Source organism: Semicossyphus pulcher, unplaced genomic scaffold, assembly GCF_022749685.1.
Source record: "Semicossyphus pulcher isolate SPU_LCO1_2020_fin unplaced genomic scaffold, fSemPul1.0.p SCAF_7, whole genome shotgun sequence".
Lineage (NCBI taxonomy): Eukaryota > Metazoa > Chordata > Actinopteri > Labriformes > Labridae > Semicossyphus > Semicossyphus pulcher.
The window spans coordinates 18,762,480-18,788,601 of record NW_027211748.1 but is presented as its reverse complement, the minus strand read 5'-3'; the positions used below and the strand labels follow the sequence as shown (position 1 = coordinate 18,788,601).

Below are 26,122 nucleotides of genomic sequence, written 5' to 3'. Positions count from 1 at the left end.
CTCAAAGGCATCGCGTGTCACTCGAGGTGGAGGTGGAAAACACCTTCAAAAGCCCGCCTGTATCTCCTCTTAGGCCTGCATCATAATCTCTCCCGCTTGCTGCCCTCGCCACCTCCTTTCTTTTGCGATGTTTTTTCGGGCACACACGGAGTCAGTTTACTGGCCTTAAAGTCCTAAGAGATTTAAGCTGTGGAGAGAAATGTGTACCTGAAAGCCCCCAGAAGTTTAGATGCGGAGAGGCTCGACTGTGATCAAAGGATGCCGCAATTAGTTTTGAGGTGTAGTTGTGCCGTGTGCTGAACTCCACTGATGAATGGTGATGAATTTTTTAACAGATTACCTTGTGAGTCTCATTAAACATATATGATCCTTAGAACTAAATGTATCAAAACATCGTTTTCTCTTCCTTCAGTGATAAACAAGCACTAACACTGTGTGTATACACATCTAAAACAGATTATAGTTAGAATTATAGTGTAAAGCATTAGTGCAGATTTGTTTCAACAAAGTCTAAAACTTAAGTTCATATCTCCAATGACGAATCTCTTTCATCTGGCGGCGAGGTGAGCATGCCTTCCAACTGTAAACAAAAGAGCAGCCCAGCATGCTAATTAATGGAAGCCCAGATCCACGCCACACTGTTAATTATAATTAGGGCTTTGTAATTAGCCCACAGAAAGAATGGCAGCCTGAGTAAGGCCTTCTGAATTGTACCTGCGAGAAGATTAAAAAGCGATCACTCTGTCTTTCGTGCTCAGGCCTCTCCGTGTGGCGCGGGGGCATTAATCTGGGCAGCTGCACATACGGTAAACGTGAGCTGACAAGCCTGACAAAAGATCTCCAGGCGGTAATCTTTAAAGGACTCCGATGAGTTGATAGTGTAAAATTGAGTTTTACAGCGAGGACAAGTGTTTATCACTCGTCGCATGAGGAAGTTAACCCGTTCTCTCAGGGTCCCGGGGGGCTGAAGACTGTCGTAGGACAATGGCATAAACTGGTATTAACACCGTTCACAAAGCTGCTTATTTTGGCCCCTTCTTTCATTTTGGAATGGCCTTTTCTCTACACGCCGCTCACTCCCACTGATGGCTGATCGACCTAAGATATACATTAAGTTGACAGGTTCTATTAACCTTCAGTTAATCTATAAGGGTTTAAAAAAGCTTGAAAAAAAATCACCTTTTTAAGCATCAGACGAGAGAAATAAATAGCAGCTCTTTTGTTCTGAGGCACCAGTTTCAGGCAATATGTCGACATCTCTGGAAATATGCACATCTGCTTGGGGAGATGGGTGGACTGATACCAAACTCATAGCCGTCTTTGAAATATGATGCAACATCAGTCCACCAGCACCTATTCAGTGCACTAGTTTAAGGTCGGCTGACATGAAAAGGCCGTTTCACCATTTGAGATCACATATCAGGTCAGACTGTATACCTTCTGAAAAGTACATGCTAACTAATTTACAAAAAAATCTATATTTTTGCATACTTCATATCATATTCCAATCATGTTTTCTACCGAAAAATTAAATGTAAAGTATGCTGACGTAAGCTCATACCAAAAATAGCCCAGGATCCAACCATCAATTGATCTTTCAACTTTTAGCAGCACAGAGCTCAGGGTTAATTCAGCTTCATTAGTTAACTAGCGAGCTAGGAGGATGCTGGGGTGTCTTCAGGTGTTCTTCTTTTGATCCAAGTTTCAAATCATATTCCTCCCGTTGTTATATCTGGTTCCATTCTGAAATATGTCACATCTTCAACATGTTATGTAAGGGATAATGTATAGTGAGAGGGTCAAGAGAGACAAATTTACCGTATTCTTTGGGCAGATTGATATCATTACAGTTAGTCCTCTGGATAGATTAGAGCCGAATCACTAGCAACGGTCTGCTATTGAAAAATAGCACCTTTTTTTTACAGACATAAAACGTGTTTAGGATCTTGTCATCTAACCCGTCAAGAACGGAAAAGAGTGAATGAGTATATTTAAAAAAAATCCCTTTATCATGAAGAGATTTACTGTGTATGCCATCACATCATATGTTACACAAACTCTGGCATATTTTGTCACAATTAGGCAAAAAGATGAGTTTTAAAAAATAGAATAACCTAGATTACATATTCCTTATATTAATGGGTCATTTATAATGTGATCATATATTCACAAAACGTCATCAATTTGAGGATACAAACTTACAAACACTCGACACAGGCACATAAATGAGGCCAAAGCCCCTTTTACACAGCCAGTTCAAGGCGGGATTAATACGCCTCTGTTACGTTTTGTCTTGTATGTAAAAAACGTAAAAAGTCATCCTGCCTCTGAGCCGGCATCGGAGGTAGTAACAGAGGAGCACGCGCTGTTTGTTTACACCTAGCACACATTTTGCTTTCGCAACGGTTGGTTCAATATAGCATGGCAAAGGCGAAATAATGGCGGAGCCTAAAAAGGGCTTAAATAAAATTATATGTAAGAAAAGGACTTAAGCAGTCAAGTAAGAACAAATTTGTTTCAGTGAAGCCTTAAAACTGTAAATGCTGCATCGTTTGAATAGAGGCATGCCTTATCAGCTCATGCTCACAAAAAGACGATGAAGATTTCAGCATTCCCGCTAGAAGCCCACAGTGGCCTCGGGTAAAACAAAATGATGACTTTTGCCCAACATGCATTTGAACAGAGCGGCTGAACTGCTTCCCTCATAAAGGACTAATAAATGCAACATGAAGCCGGCAGAGTTCCTTCGTTCCCCAGGAGCCTGTGGTGGCTTGTGGTGGGCAGCCCGCTACATAAAAGACATGTAAAGAAAAGAGATCCTGAAGCTAGCCTTGGCTGCACCGGGGTTTGTTCTCATCTTCAAAGGCTCTGCTTCTTTTTTTTTCACAGGATCAAAATCCACAAACAAATAAAGCGAAGAAAATGAGATAGTGCAGAAAGGTACTGAATTCCCCGGCAACTTTCCTGCACAGTGGGGGTATTGATAAAAACAGGCTCTTTGATAATTCTTTGTTGCTGATGGTTGTTGCTGGTGTTTTAATATGCTGTTTTGTTATTTTTACACTGTGCTGTATGTGTGAGACTTGTTGTGCGAGCCTACCTCACAGGTGCACCTCTGCTCTGTGCAGGTTTAAGCAGCACAGTGACTGTGCTGTCTGTCTGGTTCAGAGAGGTCTCCTGGTCGTACGCCGGCATGGAAGGAGCTGAAGAGAAAAACCAACAGAAAGAGGTTTTACTACCACGCAAAGCAAAGTGCAAACCAGTTCAGTTTTGTTCAAGTCACCTTGTGTAATAAGTCATTCAGCTCGGCGGTGGATAAAAAAAGCAAAGCCAGTTTTCTCACTTTTACAGTGAGCACTTACTGCCTGCTGCCTTTATAGCAGCGTAATTTAATTATTAAGTAAAGCAATAACAGAGGAGTGAAACATTTGCTGCTGCCACAAAAGAAAGTCTTTAAAGTAGTGTGCATTAAAAGTGTGGACAGTAAGAAAAAGTGCATACGAGCCCTGTGGTTGTCGTCTAAATCACTTCCTTGTTTCATAAAGTAAGACCAGCCATGGTTTATGATATCACAAAGCACATTTCGTCTTTGGCCAATCTGCTTAAAACAGCACTGACTTTATATTTACGAAAACACATAGCTGAGTTTTCCATATAAACATTGAGACATAAAGAACACCAGCTGCTGTAAAACGGTAAACAACCTACTCATCCTCATCCATATACTACTGTTGACCCCACTGACCTGAAATCTTGGTGGTGAACTGGGTGATGATAGGAGGCCCGTAGCCCTTGGCTGTGCTAGCGCGCAGGGTGAAGGAGTACGTTGAGCCTGGGTAGAGGCCTGTGAACATGTGGGTGGTCTCGTTGCCCAGCTTCACCACTTTCCCGCTCTGGTTGGAGAGGTCCAGCTCGGGGTCAAATGAGCTCACTGCCTTGTAGGAGATCTGGGAGAAGAAGGAAATGAATATTCTGAGGATTTGTATTCATTCAATGAAAACGTTTTTCGTTGGAGGCGTCCAAGAGGGTCGAAAAGCTAGAGCATTTAGTGTATTCACTGTTTTGAGGTCTTGCAGTGCACTCGTGGTGGTGAGTGTTATCCCATTTCTTTCCCCTCTGGACTGCACAGTTATACTAAAAACATTTAAAAAAAATCTTATGTATGTTTCCCAGTAAAAACTAACATTAATGTTATAGCTGATCCATAGATTTATACAAAATACCTACAGAGTCTGTCGGAGGAATTATAAAGCCAAATACAATGCGCATAAAAGATTCTCCTACTGGCTCACCCAAACTTTTTTTCGACCATTGGCACCATCACATGCTTTTGAGTGAAATTTCAAGACACTGGTACAGCAATTAACAGAATGTTTTCCAAAGGATAACTTGTCTTAACTTTGTTTATTTCCATAACTTCCAATCTAGCACCACCATCAGTCAAAATTAGCCCAATTAGCCCAGTTTTTTGGTTACAGACCAAATATTAGCAACACTAATAACTTTACCACAAGATTAGTTGTTTTTGGCGCCAATTAGCCAACGTTAGCTTGCAAACATGCTAAGCTCATATGTTGAACAGGGTTAACATTATATCTGGTTAACATTCGGTTTGTGATTATGACCATGTTAGCATGCTGACATTAGCATTTAGCCCATTGAACCACCATAAGAGGTCGCGTACGCCTAGGTCCCATATTAGCATGTTTGTAGTTTTGGTGACTCCAATGTGCCAAACTTTTCTTGACCATTGGCAACATCACAAGTGGTTTTGAGTGAAATTTCAATACAAGACACTGGTACAGCAATGTACAGAATGTTTTCCAAAGGATAACTTGTATTAACTTTGGTTAATGCCTTTAACTTCTAATCTAGCGCCTCCATCTGTCGCCCAATTAGAACAATTCTTTGGTTACAGACCAAATATTAGCAACTCTAATGACTTTACCACAAGATTAGTTGTGTTTGGAGTTAGCTTGCAAACATGCTCAACTAATATGTTGAACAGGGTAATCATTATATCTGGTTAACATTAGCATTGTGATTGTGATCATGCATGCTATACGTCATGCTAATATTAGCTTTTTAGCCCATAGCACCACCATAAGAATGCCTAGGTCCTATAGCATGTCTGTAGATTTGTAGTTTTGTTGACTCCAATGTGCTTGGAATATTTTAACTTAGGTAACCTACTGTTGTACAAAACTAGGGGTTATGATTATATTACCACGTTCTGTTGCATCAGCGTAAAATTAAAAAAAAAAGCATCTCTGTCTTCTGTACTTCTCAGTTAAGCCACATACCAAAGGGCAATATTTAAGTATTGAGTAAGTATTATTTTGAGAAAAGGCACTCTCGCTTTGTGTGTGAGCCTCTGACTTCATATCAACAAAGGCTTTACTCTGACATTTCCAAAATTAGCGAGATACAAAAGGTCTATGTGGAGGAGCTGTCTCATAACTCTAAAAGCAGAGCTATATTTTTTTTATCATAGCTGATGCAAGCTTGTGGTTTCAAGGAGAGGGGAAGCACACTTAATGTATTCCATCTCCATTAATAAACACAGGGCGCTCTGGAGGGAAGCATTAAGGTGAGTGTTTTTGCTAATATCCATTTTGAATAACTGTAAAGTCCCACTTTAAGAAAATGCCTCTGCTCGTAAAGGAAAACCTCCATTATAATTCCAATTAAGGAACACAAAGGGAGTTAGGAGTGCTGCATAATTTGTGTCCATCAACTTTTGAAATGCTTGGAGGCCTTCTCATTTAGTCTTTGTCCGTGAAATGAGTCTGTGATGCCAAATCCTATATCATAACATTTCAGGGAGAGGCATTTGAAATGACTTGTCAACACTGGGCGCATTGCACAGGTTTCTGCCGTTTGAATGGAACTGACGGGAAATATAATGGAGAATATGTGGGCAAATTAATTCAGGGCTCGCCTATAACTATAACTCCGAATGATATACTGAGCTTTTTTACCTCACAGTGTTTTAGATTTTTTATTTGAGGGAGGTAAATGTCAAATTTATGAAGCATTCATAAAATATAAATCCCTATTATATTATCTCCAGCAGCTTTATTCATCAAATAATGAAGAAAGCTGAATAACTTCTGATGTAAGATGATGTGCTCTCCTTCCTGTCTTAAAATGAAATACAGGAATGGAACAAGCAAATGCTAATATTTGTATTAGCATAGGAGTATTAACCTTCTTAGGGAGAGCTATTGTAAATATTAATAATCTGAATCTTAATGACAGTTGCACTGCTTAATAGTTAGATTGCTTTTTTTCGTATAATAGTGGCCATTTCCCTAAAAGATAATTGGATGCACAGCTTTTATTTACCACAGCTTAAGCACAATGCTACTTCACTCTTAATGTCTAATGCTAAATATAGCTGTAAATAACAGAAAAGTCTGCTGCTCAGCTTCCAAGAGATGCTGGCACACGTCTGTCTGAAAGGTTGCCAATAAAATGGCATCCGCAGAGCTCGGTCAGAAAGGAATGGAGCTGAAATCTCTTTGATATCAGGCCTTGTCTGACATATTTCTCTCTGAGTCCTTTGATAATGTCAAATCAAAGCAGGGTCCTGACATATAAGAAGCAACTTCTGGGGAATACTGGCAGAATACATGGTGGGTTACTTTCTTAAAACCAGAGATTCATACTGGAGCGGTGTGAGGGGAACACACCTGGAGCAAGCTGCTGGCTCGCTACATTTTCCTCATCTGTCACCGTGTGTGAGAGCGACTGAGATGAATATTAAAACTTGTTCTGACTGTAAAATAAGACCTGTGAGTCTAGATTATGTTGGGAGATCTACACTCACCTGTTCAACTGCTTGTTAACGCAAATATCTAATCAGCCAATCACATGGTCGCAACTCAGTGCATTTAGGCATGTAGAACCTTGAAGCAGATGGACTACAGCAGCAGAAGACCACACCGGTTGTTACTACTTTCAGCTAAGAACAGGAAACTGAGGCTACAATTCACACGGACTCTACAAAACTTTCTAAGATTGGAAAGACGGTCTGACGAGTCTCGATTTCTGCCGAGTAATCGGATGGTAGGGTCAGAATTAGTCGTAAACAACATCAAAGCATGGATCCATCCTGCCTTGCATCAACAGTCCATTTTCTTGGCACACTTTGGGCCGGTACAAATTGAGCATCGTTTAAATTCCACAGCCTACCCGAGTATTGTTGCTGCCACAGTCACCAGATCTCCAATAGAGCACCTTTGAGATGCAGTGGAACGTGAGGTTCGCATCATGGATGTGCAGCCGACACATCTGCAGCAACTGCGTGATGCTATCGTGTCAATACAGACCAAAATCTCTGAGGAATGTTTCCAGCACCTTGTTGTATCTATGCCACGAAGAATTAAGGCAGTTCTGATGGCAAAAGGTACTAGCAAGGTGTACCTAATAAAGTGGCAGGTGGATGTATAATGACGCTTAAAACCTGGAAATAGCAGGATTGTCTGTGATTTATCGTTTACTTTATGTAGACATATTATACTGTTAATGCTTTTAAGGCAGAGACAGAGAGAAGTAATTGCTGCAGCATATGAATATAATAGCCTGGAGTGGGTATTTTATAAAAGGAAACACAGTATAAATATAAGTGAACCTGGCAAAGCGGGGATGCAAACCATGCAGGCCATTTGCTCTGAATGCTTTTACGTGTAGCATGAAATTTTAAAGAGATAAACAAATGAGACATGTTGCTCTAAAAGTGATTAAGTGTGCGCTAAGCCTACCGTTTAAAAGGACATTGTTTTCCTGCACCTCTAAGTGCCGTACAGCTTTGCACAGAACACAACAGTGCACTACACTCCGCTGGATAAACAGGGCTGTGTTATGTTTCTGACTAAAGGACTTTCCCGCTTTGATTGAAATGTCTCGGCGCGGCTAAGAGAATATCTATTTCATATTTCATGGTGTGGCAGTGGATGGAGCGACCTATACGACGACCCCGCTTGCGCGGCTTTTACTGCTCAATCTGCCCTCCTCGTATGAGACACAGCTCTGTCAATGATTGCTAACCTAGTCAAAATATCAAGCGTGAGCAAACGCCGACAAGAGGGAGAATCAACAGAGGAGAATCAATCTGGGAGAAAGGCTGGAGGATTACTTGCACCTTAAGCTGGTTAAGATCAATGTGCACATATACCGTGTGTGTGTAGGTGTGTGTTTTTGTAGACTGTTTCTATTATTCAAGACTCAATGCAGCTCCTGGACCGGGCTGACAGCGGCTGTGTGGAGCCTTAAGTCAACATTTGCTTGGTGCTGAATCGTGATGTGTTCGAGGTGTGTTTCAGGGGTTGTGTTTTCCTCAGAGGTCGAGCATGTGTTGAAAGACAGAAGATGAAGGCACTTTATGGTTGGTTCTAGCCTTGTAAAGTGATGAATGGTAAGACGCACTTGGGTGGTACTTCATAAAAGGAGGCGAGAAAAAAGAGCTTATTGTGAAAACCCTAGTTTGAGTTGGCAAACTGATTCAGGTTTAAGCTCTTATAACATCTATAAACCAGAGCCACGCTTGCTCATTAACCAGCTGAATTCTGCGGTCACTCACTCTGCTAACCCCTGTCCAGTTTTAGCAATCAGTGTCTGTATTTATCTGTAAATTTCCCCATTGTGGGACAAATAAAGGATTGTCAAATCAAGTCAATCAATAATTTTTTGTGTTCAAAAAATGGCCAACATGATGGAATGTAAAAATAACTCTTAAAGAGGTACCCACAAAAGAAACGGATTTGTGTTTGTTAAGGATGTTGGAGTCCATTTTTGTCGCATTATTTTTTCCCCCAAATAGGGTTCCACTGAGTTCCACCCTCCTGTGACGTGTAGACGGGGTAAATGGCGTTTTTAGCTTGTGACGTCAGGCTGTGTGCCGTTATCTCCATGGTGACATGTCACTAATGAGGCAACCTTCCTTGCAAAATGACGGACGTGGCAAAAACAGTGATGCTTAACAGGACTTTTTACATGTTTACACATATATTTACAGTTACTCATTGAGGAACAAAGGTGACAGCAGGCTTCGGAGCGCTGGCCAATCAGAAGAAAGGTTTCTTAAAGGGACAGAGCTGATTGAGTCGTTTCAAGCAGAGGCTGTATGAGGGCCTGCACAGAGCACCAGTGTGAGAAAAAATGAGTTTTTTAAACTGTAAATGATGCTTAGCTATTCCACAGGTATCACAGAGTGAAATATGAAGCTTGAAATTAGCATAAAACCCTCCTTTAATGATGACATGTTAGTATGGTGGCTGCACATGGATGAGTGCCCCGAGCTGTTGGGGGATTCAATGCCTTGCCCAGGAAAGGAACTGGCACCTCTCCAGCCACCAGCCCCAATTTCAAGCTAGGTCCGTACTGGGACTTGAACCAGCCACCCTCCAGTTCCCAAGCCAAGTCCCTACAGACTGAGCTACCCCAAAAGAGCCTGAAGGCCAACTTTGAGGCAAGTAATAGAAGTAGTAGTAGTAGTTAAAGCCATTCACTTCACACTGTAACCCTCTTAAAAAATAACATATTTCAGTCTGATAGGAGGATTTAAACACCTGTTATGCCTTAGTTGAAGCTACGCCTGATAACTAACCTGACCCTGTCCAGGTTGATCTGAGAGAAAAAGTTTCCTTGGTAACTTCTTTAAGTCTCATCCAAACCAGCTTTATTGTACGTGTGTTTTTCTAAAAAACTGATTTACTGGAACGTGCGTGGATTAACTGGTAATCTCACTTTATGAAATATCGTACAGCTTTGTAGCGTGGACTGTCAGCAGACAAGCAGCTGCACCTAATTCCCAAACCCTACCTCGAGAAAACAAAGTGATTCACGTGATAAAAAATCAATTTGAACATTTCTCTGCAGCTCGGCACACCACCGAAGTAATTTACAGGAATGCTCCAAATCCACGGACAGATATGTGGAGAAAAACACAGCTTAATATTTGAGGGACAGTAAATCTGTTGACTACTCTACAGGGTGATCAATACCTCTTCGAATTTCGCTAACCCTGGTGCTCGTGTACCTCGTACTGAGTGATGATCCCGTAGGTCTGCGCTGGTTCTCTCCACTTCAGGATGATCTTCTCCTCGTAGGCGCTGCCCTGAATGGACTCCAGAGGAACAGCTCCCGGCACTGCAGGGAATTAAAGCACATTTTTTTAGATTTCCTTGGATACATATTAACTGATGTTTTTTGTCCACCTTCTGTGTTCGTCAAGTTAAATTGTTGTCAATAAAAGTTGGATAAAAGCATTTCCTACTTAGCATCTTTCATCCTTTCCACTATGATTTACCAGCGCTGCTCCTCACGCTGATGTGCATAAAACAATCAATAAAAGAGCTTTTCAAGGACCTACAGTACACAGATGGCCATGAGCCAAAGTCAAACACAGCTTTATATAAATTTGAGAGATTATTTGAAGTCATTGTCACTCCAAACACACCTTGATGCATGTTTCACAGCAAAAGGAAGACTTTTCACACAGATAAAATGTGTCGCAAACAAAGATGAACGAGTGGTAACCTCCTGGGAATAGTGGGAGTCTTGATCTTTATGCAATGTTTACTTGTACTGAGGTACTGCCAAACAGATCTGGTCCTTTAACCCCTCATGTGAATTGCTTTGACTCTGAAAGCGAACAGAATGATGTCTTTTTTTTTTTTTCAAGATTTATCTCCATGAATGCAACTACAGCTACCCTCTCTGTACACTTGCTCCCCTGGGACCTCAAACACACAGATCTACAGACACGCAGCAGTCAGATAGTGAGAAACAGTTGCCACTTTCAAGTTCCCAACCACAGATATCTGAGCCAGACATGACAAGGCCCTGTTTTCGTCAGCTGAGCCCGTTTGTTATCTGGCGGCCGGGGGTTCCTTGAGACTTCTGTGGAGTTCATTTCCTGTGCGTCTGCTGAGGCAACACAGAGCATCTTTCATCTTTGAAGGAGGTGAAACAACCATGTGACACACAGACGCTGGCTGTTTGACTTTTGTGTGCTACTGAAAGATATCAGGGAGAATCCTAAACTGCTTTGTGCAAGCTGCTTGTGACCAGGTGAGAAGATCAAAATGTCAAATGTTTAATAATAAAGCAGTTTGGGAGCAGAGATGCTTATTATTTGTCTAAACTGACTGATAATATATGGTATACATGTAAAAATATATATATAAAAAAGCCTCTTTTTTATATGACTTCTGCCAATGTCGGAACCCATCGGCTATCGTCTGAGACAACGGTGAACATGTCGGGTGTGTCCGGTTTATAGCGATAAACGACTTCCAGTCAAGACTTCCTTTTTCCATGCACTGCATTGTTCACAGGCCAGTTAGCAACTTGTGTTCAGATTAAAAGTGCAGCAAATTTCGCCCTTCCAGATATGTCTGCAAAATATCACATAATTTCTTAGTTCATTAAACCCCCGGGAGGAGCGCCCGTTCATCTGTTTCTGGTGAGTGTCAGTTTCACTGTAAAACGTCAGTTACACAGTGGCTTCACTCTGACTAACTTCTTCGGTATGAACCCAAAAAAGAACCCGTTTTTCTTGTGATTGACTTTAATTAACGTGTCTTAAGTTGGCTGAAATTTCAACATCGTGATGCAGATTAGTAAAAAGTCAAAATGAAGCTTTGTCAGGTCTGTCCTCAAGAGGAGAAGAAAACTGCTTTTAAAATGCTCGTTTGTTGAACGGAGGTCGGATCCATCATTTCTGATGCATTCGAGGAAGTCAGGAAATCAGACCGCCTAATGGCTTTCGTCAAGCGAATTTGTCTCAACTTTAATTTTTGATCTAGAACAGATTGTAAGCTGAACTTGCATGCAGATGTCTGTTTATAGAGACCGATAAGAAGCTAAATCACTGTCAGATAGCCACTGATGGGAGCCGGGATGTCATTACGGAGCATTATGTTCCTCCAGCTTTTGCTCTCCACACAGACTGTTTTTCCTGCATATGCTGCAGCCTGCTGATACGTGATTGGTCAATATTACTTGGACTACAAGCGTAGTACAAACGGAAAGCAGAACATTTCCCATACTAAAAATCCACACCTCTGCCTAATGATTCTACTTTTCCAGGTAGAATCTGTAAATAGAGATAATAGAGATTAGACTTCTGCAAACAAAAGACAAAAAAGTGAGGTTTTTTTCCAGCGTTTTGCTCGCAGCTCATTTAATTTTGATGCTCTGAATTTAACACTATATTTTACAGATAATTAGAATTTCCATACGCTTGATGTTTTCCGATTAAATTTAACTTTCCACTTATAAGCATTTAGAAACAGAAATAAACATAATGAAATGGCTTATAAGTCATTAAAATTGAAAAAATATGAATTTAAGTAAAGCTATTTTAATGTTGAGTTGGTCAACTTTGTTTCACTGATTTATTTCCCTAAGAACAAGATGTGATTTAGGAACAGTTCAGCAAAATCTTAACGTTAACTTCCTGGCCTGTATAGGAAGTGACCTCGTGTCACACTTACCATCCTCATCAGTCTGAACCTCCAGCTCTGTGCTCTCCTTCACCCCCTCTTGGTTGCGCAGCACCAGCTTCACACTGAGGTTGGTGAAGGGTGTCAGGTTGTGGATAGTGTGCTGAGGATCGCGGCTCTGCGTGTCGTAACACACCTCCTCCCGCGTCTCCTCCTTCCCGGCCACCCTGGAGCGGTACTGGACGGTGAGGTTGTAGCTGTGGCAGCGGGTCACGTTGTAGCCCAGGGGCTCCCAGCGCACCGTCACCTGTTTGGATTGGATGTCCACCACTTCTAGCTTCTGCGGGCCGTGCATGGGCTCTGGTGGGACGGATAGAAAGAGAGGGGAGTGAGCATACATCAAGATAATCAATTAGGCTGTATGAAATGACAGGTATTGCAAGATAGTTTCAATAAAATCAGGGAAATTACTGAGGTCTATGCCGGGGCACAGAGACGGCCGTGCTCCTTTGGGTCACAGAACATCTGCTACCAGATTTTTCATAACACTCAAGACACCGTCTGTACTTTTATACATATTGAAATACTATTTCCTCTGTTTGGAATTCATATTTCTAGGAAAAAATATTTAAAAATTTCAAAGCCGCAGCCTGATACTGCAGCATTGCTACATCCCATCACCGTCTCTAACTCGCTCTCACAGCAGCTGCACACACCAAGACGCCACCGGTGTGTTGGTGGAAACCCTCAGCAGGAGGTGTATCATCCCTTCAGAGCGTGCCGTTCCTCTGCTCCTTCTACCTTTTCCTCTCGCTCTCTCTCTCCCATCTCGCCCAGTGGCGGTCAGCTATTAGCACCACACTGATACAGAGTCAGCCAGCCTGTCAATCCAGGCGGGACACAACCCCCACCGCCATGCTATCACCTCTAATCACATAGACTGTGTCTCTTTGCCTTTTCTCTTCTACTTTCTCCATTTTCTCTTCTATCTGCTCTCCCTGCATCTCTTCTCTCTTTTTCTGTGGCTCCCCCATTTTCCCGCTCTCTCTCTCTCTCTCTCTGCTTTCCCCTCATCTATTCCCCCCCCTTCTTTCTCTCCCTCTGCCTCTCCTACCTACGGGAGGAAAGCAGCCCAAGCACAAGGTAATGGGATCAATTTCCATTCCAGGTTAAATTCGCAGTCCATTTCTCTGGAACTTAACACTTTACCACCTATTAGGAGGAGCCAGGGCTCAATTTCCCCGTTCCCCAGGAGACACAGTCCGGCAATTCAGAGGCAGCCGCGGCAGCCATGTTTAACATTCTGGAGGTGCACGGGGGGAGACTGGACTCGAGCTCCAGCATGTTGTTCATTTCTAGCGGCTGAAGAAAGGACTCAATAAACAAGAATGTAGGAAGAACAGAGTTGGTAACCTTTTACGACACAGCGTACACATTTTATTTTCCCTCCTAAGCCCGGTGAACACCTCCCTACGACCAAGTTTTATTGAGCATCCTTTAAAATTTACAAGAGATACATTTTCTGTGTAGCGCAACAGACAAGCTCCAAGACAGAGATGGTTTTCAGGAAATTAGGTCATGACACATGACATCACAGACCTTCGCACAAGTGAGAAATGATAATGCCAGAAGAAACGGAGACACAGGCGCCTGCTAGTTGTAAGAAAGACGGAACACTTTCAGATTTCACAAAGGAGAAACAACGGATGTGATCTCTCCTGCGCTTTCACAGAAGAGATGAAATAGCATTAGAAGGGCCTGAAGGAGGCAGAGGAAGAGCTGCTGAAGACGGATGGGGAGAGGAATATCAATGTGCAGCATACAGTACATGAAGCAGCAACAAAGAGCTACAAATGAAAAAAGTGTCTGGAAAACGGAAAAACATCTTTCCACAAGGAAAATAATGTCAATTAGCTTCTTTTAAAAGAGGATTTGTCACTAAGGGTGTGCAGAGTGCAACAAACCACTAACATCAGCGAGAGAGTACATATGTCTCCTAGCTTTTAGAACAATTTAAACAACAGCAGAAGAAAATGTATAAACCCCTCACTGGCTGAGTGCTGCTGTGCATTATGGCTTGAATAAAAGTGCTCAATATTCTTTGAGAAACCTTTCTGCAGAGCTGTGTAGGAGGACGCCTTTGATAAGGGGTCTCTGACCTCCAATGATTGTTAAAAATTGAAAGAAATGTTAATCTTCGTTGGAGGCTTGAGTGTTAGACTTCTGCTTTCAAAGGGATAAGCTAGAGGAGTCAAATATTCAGCATAAGTTCTAACTGATAATGAGTAAGCCTACTATCCTCTGCTAGCTACTGTATGGGGATGAATGTACAGTAATATTTAACAAAGCGATCAGCCCTTTTAAACACATGTAATTTAAGACCCGCTCCAGTGAAAATCACTTGTAAACATCTTCATGTGGTGTTCTTCATGTGCTACAAGACATATCAGGGACAACAGAAGCAGTCATCTCCATGGCTGGGCCTGTCTGCTTTTAAACTGCAGTGTACCAAGGACAGGCTGAACAACACGTTTTCAGATTGGCAGGTTTGAGACGTCACAAACCTAAGGAGCCAATCCCGTTAATGAACAGGGTGACGCTATGCATATCATTGTGTGCAACCTATGGCAACCACTTCAACGATGAGCGAGCCAGCTGTAACCGTCATCGTCATTTTGGAAAATTCACTACTGACTACTAACCAATGACTGTATATATAGGTGGACGACGTATCTCCATCTACTCCCATTGTAGGAAAGTGATGCCAAAATAGCCCCCGTGATAGGCGCTGCCATCTCGATGGTGATGTCATAAGTAGCAAGAATCTGTGCAGTAGAGATCGGCGGGTGGCGCCGCCGTAGCCACTTCCGCTTCCCAAAACACTCACTTAACTTACCACAAAAACAGCAAGGATCTTGCTCGCCAGCGTGTGTAACAGCAGAACAGCTTCTTGTGTTGGTCTGAGGTTAACGTTCACAAATATGGAACTTCAATGACTGTAGTGATTGTTTTAGTTACGTCTCCTCTCGCTGTTCCTCCTCTACTCTGCTAATCCAGAACTGATCGGCTGCAGGAGCCGTATTTGTCAACAGAGCTGTCAATCATCCTTTTGACAGCATCAAATAACACAAGAAAAATGAACGATTGGACGTAAATCAGCATGATAAGAACTAACTATAATGACAGAAACCATGTTTGAGAAAAATGTATCGGGCGTGTATTTTGATTTTATAGTTTGACTCATGTCCCATCTGTTAACATGGAGGAGGCGGGCTTTATGACCTATACTGCAGCCAGGCATAAGGGGGCGATAGAGAGGGTTTGGCTTCAGTTTTAGGGAGCTGTCATGTCGTCCATCTTTTTATACAGTCTATGCTACTAACCTTAACGTTACTACTACTAATTACTATATTTCAAGCCAGCTAAGTTTTAACAATTTGCTGCTAAACGATGGCAGAGACGTGGTTTGTTCTTGCGGCGCAGGGCCGGCTTGAAATCTGCATTGTGGGCGGGGACTATGCAGATTTGTGAATCTTGTGAATGAGGGAGGAGGAGGAGATGCCTTGGGAGGATTTTTACAAGGATTTTTTCTGAAGAAAAATCATATCAGACACAATTTATTATTTCAAGCAGAGCATTTTATGTGTCTTAAAACACGACTGGAGCTGGTCTTTAAACCAAACAAAGAGACACAAACACAGCATTGGCGATGGAAAACAGGCCTCTCGGGAGAGGTTGCCATGTTGGGAAAGCCATCCAGAAAATAGAAGTTTAAACCCCTTTATTTGCGGAACTATCTGTTGGCCGCACTCAGTAGGCAGCGGTTACACTAAAAGCACAGAGAATTGCAGGGTGGCCAGGCACAGAAATCAAATTAAACCAGATGCTCTCAAAGTGACAAATGCACCAAAGTGTGAATCTCAAGCAGACGTGCACGAGCGAGCTGCGAGGGAGTCTCATTTTCTGGAGCGTTCAAGGAGAATGTCACACTCCCATCTTTGTGGAACATCAGAGATAATGTCCACTGCATCCAGAATCTGGCCAATGGAGAGGTGCCAACAAGAACGGGAATGTAACTGTGGAGAGAAGCTCAAGCCAAACACAAAATGTGACCAATCAATTATTAATTCCTTTATGAATTTAAATTCAGCTTTCTGGCACTTGGTAAGAACATTTAACTCATATGTCTGCACACAGCGACAGTGAAGGAACATAAAGAAACATTGGCCATTTAATAAACAGCTCTTATGACTATTCTATAGCGTCTCCCTGGAGTTTTGTGAAGAAAAGGCTAATTGTTTGTTGCCCCCGTCGGCTCCCTGCCGTGCAAACGCCAGCTGGCTGAGGGAGGCAGTAAAATGTGACGATCTGTAGCGGCAGCTCAATCACAACTTGTAGCGCATGACTCAGAGTGACATCATCTGTTTCATGAACAACAAGGTGCCTCATCCGTTTCAGAGCCGTGGTCATGGTTGACTTTGAGGCGAGAGGAAAGAGAGGAAGAAAAACACCCTGTACCCTCTTCCTCCACTTAATCTGCGATGAACGGATCGCGCTGAACGGGCGATATCTCTTATAAATGGAAGCTATGCAGCCATTTTCAAATAGGCCCACAGGCCCATGAATGACAGCGGATGAGATGAGCCTATTACCCTACTCTAGTGTGACTGCTAGTTTGGTTTTATTGAGCGAGCAGTAAGAGGCTCAGAATAAAAAGCACAAGCACAAATCACAACAAGGAATAACAAGGCTATCTGTGGAAATCCATACTTTTTTTCTTTTTCCTCATGAGCTATCACACACTGAGGGCGACATTGGGGTGAAAGTACTGAAAATATGACTCTAATATCTCTCCAGTATGGCAGATATTTCCAGTGGAATAGAGTTATAATAATGGCTGTGAGAGCATCCCTTGGAGCAGGAAATTGCTGAGGTCTATCTTATGCCAGGGCGCTCAGAATGAGCTCCAGCGAGAGCCAGATTGGTATTCCAAGCGGTGGACAAATTATCACCTGCCCCACACTCGCCCATGTAATTGAATAATTTGAATTTGACATTTACATAGGGCTATTAGTGATTTTTTGTCATTACAGCGTGACATTTAAATAATGTTTTTAGAAATTATCAGCACATTATTACCTCTTGTTAATTCGAGCAGGCCCTGCATGTACAGCTGACGAGATAACATGATTCCCCCAAAACAACAAATAACTGCATGTTGCAGCCGTCTGTCCTAGTGGGGGCTTCAAATGGTGCACTTAGCCCCTGGGTAGAGCGAGACATTAGTCCTGGATGAAAGGAAACAAATTGGGCATGTCCGGAGCACAGCCACTTTACTGCGAGACAAGTGTGCGGTGTGGGTGTGTGTTTGTACGAGCGAGACAATGTGGGTTTTAACGGAGTGAAGGAGTGTCCGCTTGTGTGTGCAGACGCACAGATCTGGTTCCTCAGCATCTTACAAGCTATATGTACAGGAGAACGATTTACTTATCAGATCTCCCTCAGGCTTCGAGGCGTTTTAGTCAGTCGGAAAGCCGGGATCTTTATCAGATCCGCATCGATTAAGAGCAGAAAAGCCTGGTGCCGGCGTAGACTTCCATCTCCCTGCTCAGCAAACAGAACCAGGAGGGAGGGAGGGAGGGAGGGAGGGGGAGAAAAGACTACTTCCCCAATGATTAGAAACCACCGGCAAGTCAATGTGGCTCCTGTTTGCTATCTCATCAGGATGAAACGGCGCTCGGGTTGAGGAGAAGAAGCGGGAGGGAGGAGGGAGCCTTGTTGTTCGGAGATGAAAAAAGGGAGAAATGTCGCGACTTTCGCAGGATTGGTGTGTAGACTGTCGGATTCCTCGCCGGAGAATGTCAGCCGGGGCTTGTCACACACGTTGGCGCCTTCGTTGTAGATGGTACCAAAACAACATGACAACAGCGAAGATTAAATCCTGGTCAGAGGGCTGTTTTCATGTAAAGTGCTCTATTCTCGGCCTGATATTGTCATCACTTATCTCTCCATTGCTGTGTGTTATTCACTCTGTTCTGTTTGAGCTGGGCGGGCGGGGAGGGGAGAACATTTGTTTGCCTCTTTCTATTACATCTCAGTGATAGCACTGAGGCCATTGAGGTAATGACATGGGTTTTACACTTAGGAAATCATTTTCATATCCCGCAGAAGCGAGCCGTAATGATAGCTTTTGATAACCGACAATCAAAGCTCCATCACCCTCCTAGAGTGCTCCTCTATGCAATCCTCTGGAGGAAGAGAAAGAGAGGAGGGAGGGGGGGGTTAAGAGGGAGAGGTGGAGGGAGTCAATGTGTGGGTGGATGGGTGGGTGGGGGGCGATCGGAGAAAGAAAGCTAAGACAGAGGAAGGGGGAGGGGTTGAGGTGCCAAGGTTTTTTTTGTCGCCATAAAACGCAACAAGTCAAAGCAGGCCTTGGGGTTGACGCGTGTACACATGTTATAATTGATAGCACTTTAAAAGCCACTGTACACGGACCTCTTGTGTTCTAACATCGCCCTCTACACCCATTACAAAGTCAGAGACAAATGCCCACGTGCTCAGGACACACACACACACACACAGACACTTTGCCCATACACCTTGGAGGCGTGGATAATCACAAGGATTTATTGAATGGTGGTGGTCGCTCCTCACTCTATCAAGTCCTTCTTTATAGGCCCGGTGATAAATGAGACTGCCATGATGGCTGAGGATGAGGGGTGGAGGGGGCCTGCAACACGCTGGATCGAATTGAAACCACAGAATGAGCCCGAGCGTCGGGCCGGGGCCGGGCTGCCACCTTGTCTGATGAACCCCCTGAAGCTGTAGGGGTGGAGATGAATGGGTGAATGCCTTCCTGTTCGCAGCGCTGAATAGAAAGGGAGAGCTGCAGCGCGAGAGGGAAAGTAAGATACAGCCGACCAGCACAGGAGGATGATGCATGACGGGACGAAAGGCTGTCAAGTCAAACCAAGTCAGCGCTCGTCTGTGTTCATGATCAACCGCCGCGCTGTACGCCGTCCTAAAATAGTGTTGCACTTAGTTGTTCGCATGAAAACTGACAGAAATAGTCGCGACGAGACTGAAAAAAGAGAGCTAAGAAAGAGGTTCAAACTCGTTCAAACTCTTTGTTTCCTTACCTCGGCTCGGCTGTCCATTCGTGACGCCAAGTGGTTGTGATGAATGTCTGATGATTAGTTTCCCAAAGTAAGAAAGAAATAGTCGGGGAGTTGTGGGCGAGGTGTGTCTAGACTTTTTGACCATGAACCGAGCACTTCTGAAGAAAAATGCTGGCAGCTTAACACCTTGAATCAATGGCTCGTTTTTACTCTCTTTCTTGTAGCTTAATTTTGTATTTTTTAAGAAACTTTTTATCAACTTTATGCGGAGGAAAGCCATGTTGAATTATCTAACACCAGTATCTCCAGACATTGACGACTGGAGATGCATGGTAAATGGTAAATGGACTGTACTATTGCGACCTCTCAAAGCTGCTTTTACAGTACATGTCACATTCACCCATTCATACACTGATGGCAGAGGCTGCCAGGTAAAGTGCCCAACTGTCAATCAGTCATCACATTCACACATCGTTGGCTATGTCAGCGGGAGCAATTTGGGGTGTCTTGCCCAAGGACACTTCACTGGGGATCGAACCACCGACCTTCCAATAGAAAGACGACTGACTCTACCTCCGAGCCACAGCCACTCCAATAACCAATGATTGCACAGAATACCTTAAAAAAGAAGGTCCTTTCTTTGCTTGATCACAGAAGCCTGATTCAAATTTTCTGTGTTGATACAACATGGACCGTTTGGCGTGGCCTATGCCTTAACTCTGAATACATGTTGAAGGGACGCGGACCACTGGCCAACAGTGATTGGTCTGCCTGCCTGGGAACTTTGCATGAAACTATGGAGGACATTGTTTTGATTTGATGCTACTTTTTAGCTAGCTGCTACAACCTCCAAGTGAAGCTAAAACTCGAATGTTGATTCTTAATACAAAAGCCTGATTTGAATCTACAGCACGAGTTGGACATACAGATCCTTCTGTTACTCCCTAGTCCCGTGCAGAGTAAGGAAACTTAAAGCTTCCAGTTCCAGGCCCAGAATCAGCTTGTGGCCTCCTGCGATGTTCTTGCCATCTGTGGCCTTCCTGGGAATTTTGCATGAAACCATGGAGGACATTATTTTTTTATGGAGCTAAAACTTAAAAGTAATTGCCAGTTTTGATGTTTTTAGGCATATTATGAGGATTTAATTGTATTTATTATCTAATATGCTCACTTGTGAACTCCAACAGGGTCTGCTTGTTTCAGTTGTAAATGCTTGATGTACACGGAAAAGCTCAGCTACATGGCATGTTTCGTTGGTGTAATTGTTGAGCGGCATGGACGCACCAGAGTGACGGCCAATTACACAGGCTACTGCGTATTCTCTTCCTGGATTCAATGCACCGGTACAAGTCAGGCTCAAATGAGTACATGAATGCTTATCCTCAATGAAAAGACTAGATTCTGCAACTTCCAGGAGTATATGTATGAGGCGTACTTGTTCCTGTATGAAACTGGGACATGAGTAGAACTGGTGCTAGGACTATAAATAGACAAAAGGCAGTGGATACCAGGCCCCTTGCACCATGAACGCCTCCACTATCATGCCTGATAACCTTAAGTTATACTGTATATTTGCATTGAATGGGTGAGCTCATGAAATAATAATGGTCACTCAATCCAATTCTGTTGTGCAACATAATGAGCAGTTCAGTCGTTTAAAGCTCACTAAAGCTAAAAGGGGTTTAACATTTATTCATCATGAAAGTAGTGGAGTGTATATGTAGTTAGTACTCTGCTACAGAGTACTAAACTTGCAAATAACCTCTTTTCGCTTCACTTAAAATATCAGGAACCTGCAGTTGAAGTCATTAAAACTTGTTAATTGCAGTATACAAAACTTTGATTGAAAAAAATACCCTGTAAACAACAGGATATAAAATGTCAGTAGGTAGTCTTTTCCATCACTGACCATTTACAGGGATTAAAAGAACCAACCTGTAAAGTGAGCCTCAGGGGCAAAAGGTGATGGAAAGCGCGAGTCCAACAACCGGATGAAAACAAATGGACAGCCAGTTGATGGAAAGAGCGGCGGCAGCGGAGGTGGAACTGGTTAAATCAATCTTTCATTTCGTTTCCACCGATATGCTGCGCCGTGATTGGGGTCAGAGTGACAGGTAGAATGACCCCCCCTCCTCCCCCAATCTGTCTTAACACACACTCACACTCTACTACATCCATCTCTACCATACGACCTGGCTTTGTCTTCCCCCTGTTTAGGTTCCTGGGGAAAAAACGCCTATTGTTAAGGCTTTCAAACAGGAAGAACACAAGCTCTCATTTACCGACGGGGACGCAATCTCTACAGGAGCAGTGGGAGGTTACCAAGGTGATTCTTCAACTTCAACGCTCCCCAGATGGCTCGAGTGGCATTGTCATTTGTCGCCAAAAACCTGCATGTGTCGCACTCGGCTCGGGGTGTTACCCGGAGTGTAAATCAAAGGGAAGCGCTTGACTTTGTGAAATGGTTGCTGCGTTTGTGAGCCACCTACTTAGGAGATATATGAGATCTAAGATCTAGCTATCTAGGTGGGGGAACACAGCATATAAATCGCAGCCTTCCTGACATTTCCTGTCCTTTAGTTAAAGGAGGAGACGCACAAATGTTCTTGAGTTAGAGTTATACAAGCAGACTGAATGAGTGCTTCCTGGACGCCTAAGCAAGGGGAATGGGACATCTATAATTCAGCAAAAGGATGGAGAAAATCTGTGACAAAAATTACAGCAGATAGGCGATGAATAATTAAACATGAAGAATAGAAACATTTAAAGACCTTGAGAAGCATTTCAGTTCGGATTTAAAAACAGCAGAAAAAAAGGGATCTCGCCAAGTCTGACTAAACTACAGCTATTTATCGCTCTCGAGAGGCTTAAGAGAGGAGGTTACAAACAACCTCGATGATAATTGTTTGTGAGGAGCTGAAGATGCAGATGAAGACAGGACCAAGTTTACACGGTTGTCACCAGAGTATCGTTTGTGCACATCTGTTCTCCGAGTCTCGATTCTTTCTGCTGGGGGAATAGATAGATGGAGGGGTGGAGATGAGGGAAATAATAATAATGAAACAGCTTTAAATGCAGTCTCTCTCGCTCTCTGTGTCTCTTCTCTCCCGACTGCAGTTGTTTGAAGACGTGTCCTTGAGAAGAACACAATTTGCCTTTTGCGGAGCCAATATCATAGCACACAATTCACCATTCTGCTTCAGACTGCCTGTGATAAAAAGACTGATATTGTGCTCCTCCTATAACCTTCCCGCACGCCACAAACTCAATCTGTCCTGTTTTCTCCGACTGACAAAAGAACACAAATTCAATAGGCCTCAAACCGAGGCTTTTCATTCGCCCTGCCACAGACAATATATAAACCTTATAGGTCACATGACTGGCAGCTTTTGTGGCCGACAAACCAGACCAATGTTATCTGAGATGGTGAGGTGAAGTGGATTTCTATTCAAGCCTTAAGGCGACAATAGGATTAATTAGACACATCAAACCGAGCAAACAATTTCCTCTCCTTTTAGATCCAGCGAGGCAGATCTGCTCGGTCTCAGCCAGAGGAAAGAAACAACCGTCTTAAAGGGTTAAATCTCAAAGAGGTGATTCACCCTGCAGAAATGCATGAAGCAATAAAGAGAGGGGGGGGGTAGCAGTTATAACTGACAGACCATCATTCTACCTTTGTTAATAAAATGTCAAGGATTGGTTAGTCAAGGACTGACATGGTGAAATGTACTGACCCGGCTAAGAGCTAAGCTGATGAAGCTAACCTGGTTAGCATCTAAGAATAGCATCCCCCAACTTGGGAACTAAACACATTTCTAAAAAGCAGTCAATGTGTGTCTTTGTCCTTGGGCGTTGTAACAGAATCTTTTCTACTCTGCTTCTTGTGTTCTTTAACCGTGAAGTTTCAAGGAAATAAACAATCCTTCTCCCTGAAGGAAAGGTCAATCACACCCTTAGCTTTCAGAACATCCAGATATTGGAGACACTTGCTGTTTTGTGTGTTCAACAAAAGGAAAATTAGATCTTTGAATGTGGAGCTGGAAACCAAAACCTGACACAAACTCCGAAATCGATTCTCAAAACGACTTTATGCAAGCTGCACCGATTATTAACTTGGGTCATTTTTGCAAAAAAGAGGTTATTAGATTACAGATACATTTATTAACAAGGGGGATTACTAGCAGGATTACAATTTTGAAATACATTCTAAAATGAAGACGACATTATACCAAAGATGATCTGTAACATCTGGCGTCTCATTTCTAAACCGTCCGTCTGACCGTCTCTGATAATGCCATGCACCTGCGCGCACACATTACAACACTTCACGACACACAAGTCTCACAACATCACTCCTAATAGTTGCCTTTAACAATCTATGGTTGCCATGGCCTGTGGCGGAATCAACGCTTTCACTAGGTGGAAATTTCACCATCATTTTGTCTTCAACGGAGAAAATGGGAGCAACATCGCAGTACAATGCAAGTTCTGCCTTTCGGCGGTGAAAATGCTGTCATTATCTAAGAACTCTAATTTAAAGTAGTAATCTCGAAGATTTTCATTGAAATAAATGTCTGTTAAGTCACTGTTTATCGCTGAATGAGGTAACACAATGGTGGTTGGTCTGCCAGAGAGGGTAGGCGGAGCTAAGCGGCTGCTTTTCCGGTCTCTGCAAGTGTTAAACAGTAATCTACTATGGCTGAACAAACAAAGAAAAGATCGATGACTACAGATACAACTTCAAAAATAAGTGAAAATACAAAGAAAAATGATGAAGGCAAACAGTTTAAAAAGGAAAGCGACGGTCAGCGAGGAAAATCAAGAGTTACAACCGGAGCCAACCGTGGACGTCACACATGCAACACTGTCTGGATATCTGGGAAGTGTGCTCGTGCAATTACCGTTTATCGCCATAGGTGCCGCCAAAGAGAACGAAAGTGAGATCTTCGAGATTACATCTTTAAAGAAACATTTACAGGTTTCCAACCGCTAACATTAGCTGCACAGAATTCCAGTTAAAAATGTTTGCTAACCTGTCGTCTTCTACTATGACTGAACAACAGACTCTGGTGATGGCTGCGGCCAGGATGGTGTGGGTAAAAACCCCAGACTGGAATAAGTTTATGGCAGTTTACTTGAAGTATGAGTGTGAAGTAGTGTTAAAAATAGCTATTAATTTAAACAGGCGTTCGCGCATTACAAAAGTACTGACATTTCTTTTCTCTTGTCTTTATTTGCAGATTTAGTGTTGAAGTAATCCAAAAGTAACTGAAAGTAATCAGTTACTTTAAAATTGTGATACTTGGATTAGGTCACTGATTACATTTTAATTAGTAACTGTATCTGGGTACATTTTTAAACCCTCCCAACCCTGTTTATGGGGCGTCTGCTCTAACCACTGAGCTAAACAACACACCGTGAACATTTTTTTTTAAATACGAATACATAAGAAAAAGGGTCTTTTGTATGACAGATTGCACTTTGCGTAGCCCTTTTGACAGCCGAACAGTAGTAGAAAAAAGGAATGTCATGAGCTTACCTACTTCAGACATAACGTCATTCACTTCTTTGTAAAAGAGGAGACGGTGAAAGAAAAGGTCGATTTTTTTTGCTAAATCACGTAAACTGACAGTTAACGGTACAGCTTAAAGGATTTTTACCCACAATGCTCATGTGACTGGGTAACATTTTCTACTGAGTTTGTGCTTGATTCACAAAATCCAAGGTCTGGCAGAGATGGACGCTTCAGACAGGATTTCTATGGATAACAGACATCTGTAGGGGTTGCTTTCAAAATTGAGTTCATGTATGTCAAGGCACGCTGCACAAAGCCCGTGCTGCTCTGTCCTCATGAAGCTGAACCCACGTATACTTTGCTTTAAGACAGGATGTAGAGAAGAATCGTTAAGAGGGTATTTTTTTAGCCATGGTTAATATGACTTTTTCCAAAGCTACCTTGACTAACCTTAGTCCATTGTCAACCCTGAGCAAGAGGGATTAAGTGGATGTTCAACATGTCTGTGCTTTTCGTGGATTTAAAAGTATTTCAATGCACACTATAAGAACAGCTTTTTTCTGATGATTGCTCCGTCTGATTCGTATGTCAAAGGAAGTTAAGAATTTCTTTAAAGCATCATATCTTAATGAATTTCATGGAAACTTGTTAAGATTGGGAGAAGATACTCTTTCTCAGCCACTAACCTCACTGTAGAACAGGAGATGTATAACCAAGCAGATGATGGTGAAAAAGTAGCATGTTAGCAAAGACTAGAGAGATTTCACTAGATAGACACTAGATAAACAAGTCACCTTAGCATTTGTAGAGAAATATGTTGCATCAACTGGTTTTGTAATTTTGTGGCAGCATCTCTGATGTTTATCGTGAGCATCAGACACTTAAGAGGCGCCTGGTTTAGCTCAGGGGTTAAATCGCTCGTCCCATGCACAGAGGCTCAGTCATCGATGTGGAGGCCACGGCCTCAACTCCCAGCCTTGGCCGCTTGCTGCGAGTCGTCCCTACTCTCTCCTTGACCTTTTTCCCCAACACTATCC

The 26,122-nt window shown here is 42.8% G+C and overlaps 1 protein-coding gene across 3 annotated transcripts in view; it reads right to left on the bottom strand.

Annotated features, from left to right (window-relative positions):
- The window catches only part of LOC138611066 (receptor-type tyrosine-protein phosphatase mu-like), a 188,741-nt gene that overhangs the window by 80,792 nt on the left and 81,827 nt on the right, over positions 1-26,122 (bottom strand). For all 3 annotated transcript variants that reach the window (XM_069683967.1, XM_069683968.1, XM_069683969.1), the window contains exons 8-11: positions 12,504-12,812; positions 10,043-10,152; positions 3,746-3,947; positions 3,101-3,203 (exon numbers count right to left, since the gene is read on the bottom strand). In XM_069683967.1, the coding sequence (XP_069540068.1) occupies positions 3,101-3,203; positions 3,746-3,947; positions 10,043-10,152; positions 12,504-12,812 (724 nt within the window). The remainder of the gene's footprint in view (positions 1-3,100; positions 3,204-3,745; positions 3,948-10,042; positions 10,153-12,503; positions 12,813-26,122) is intronic.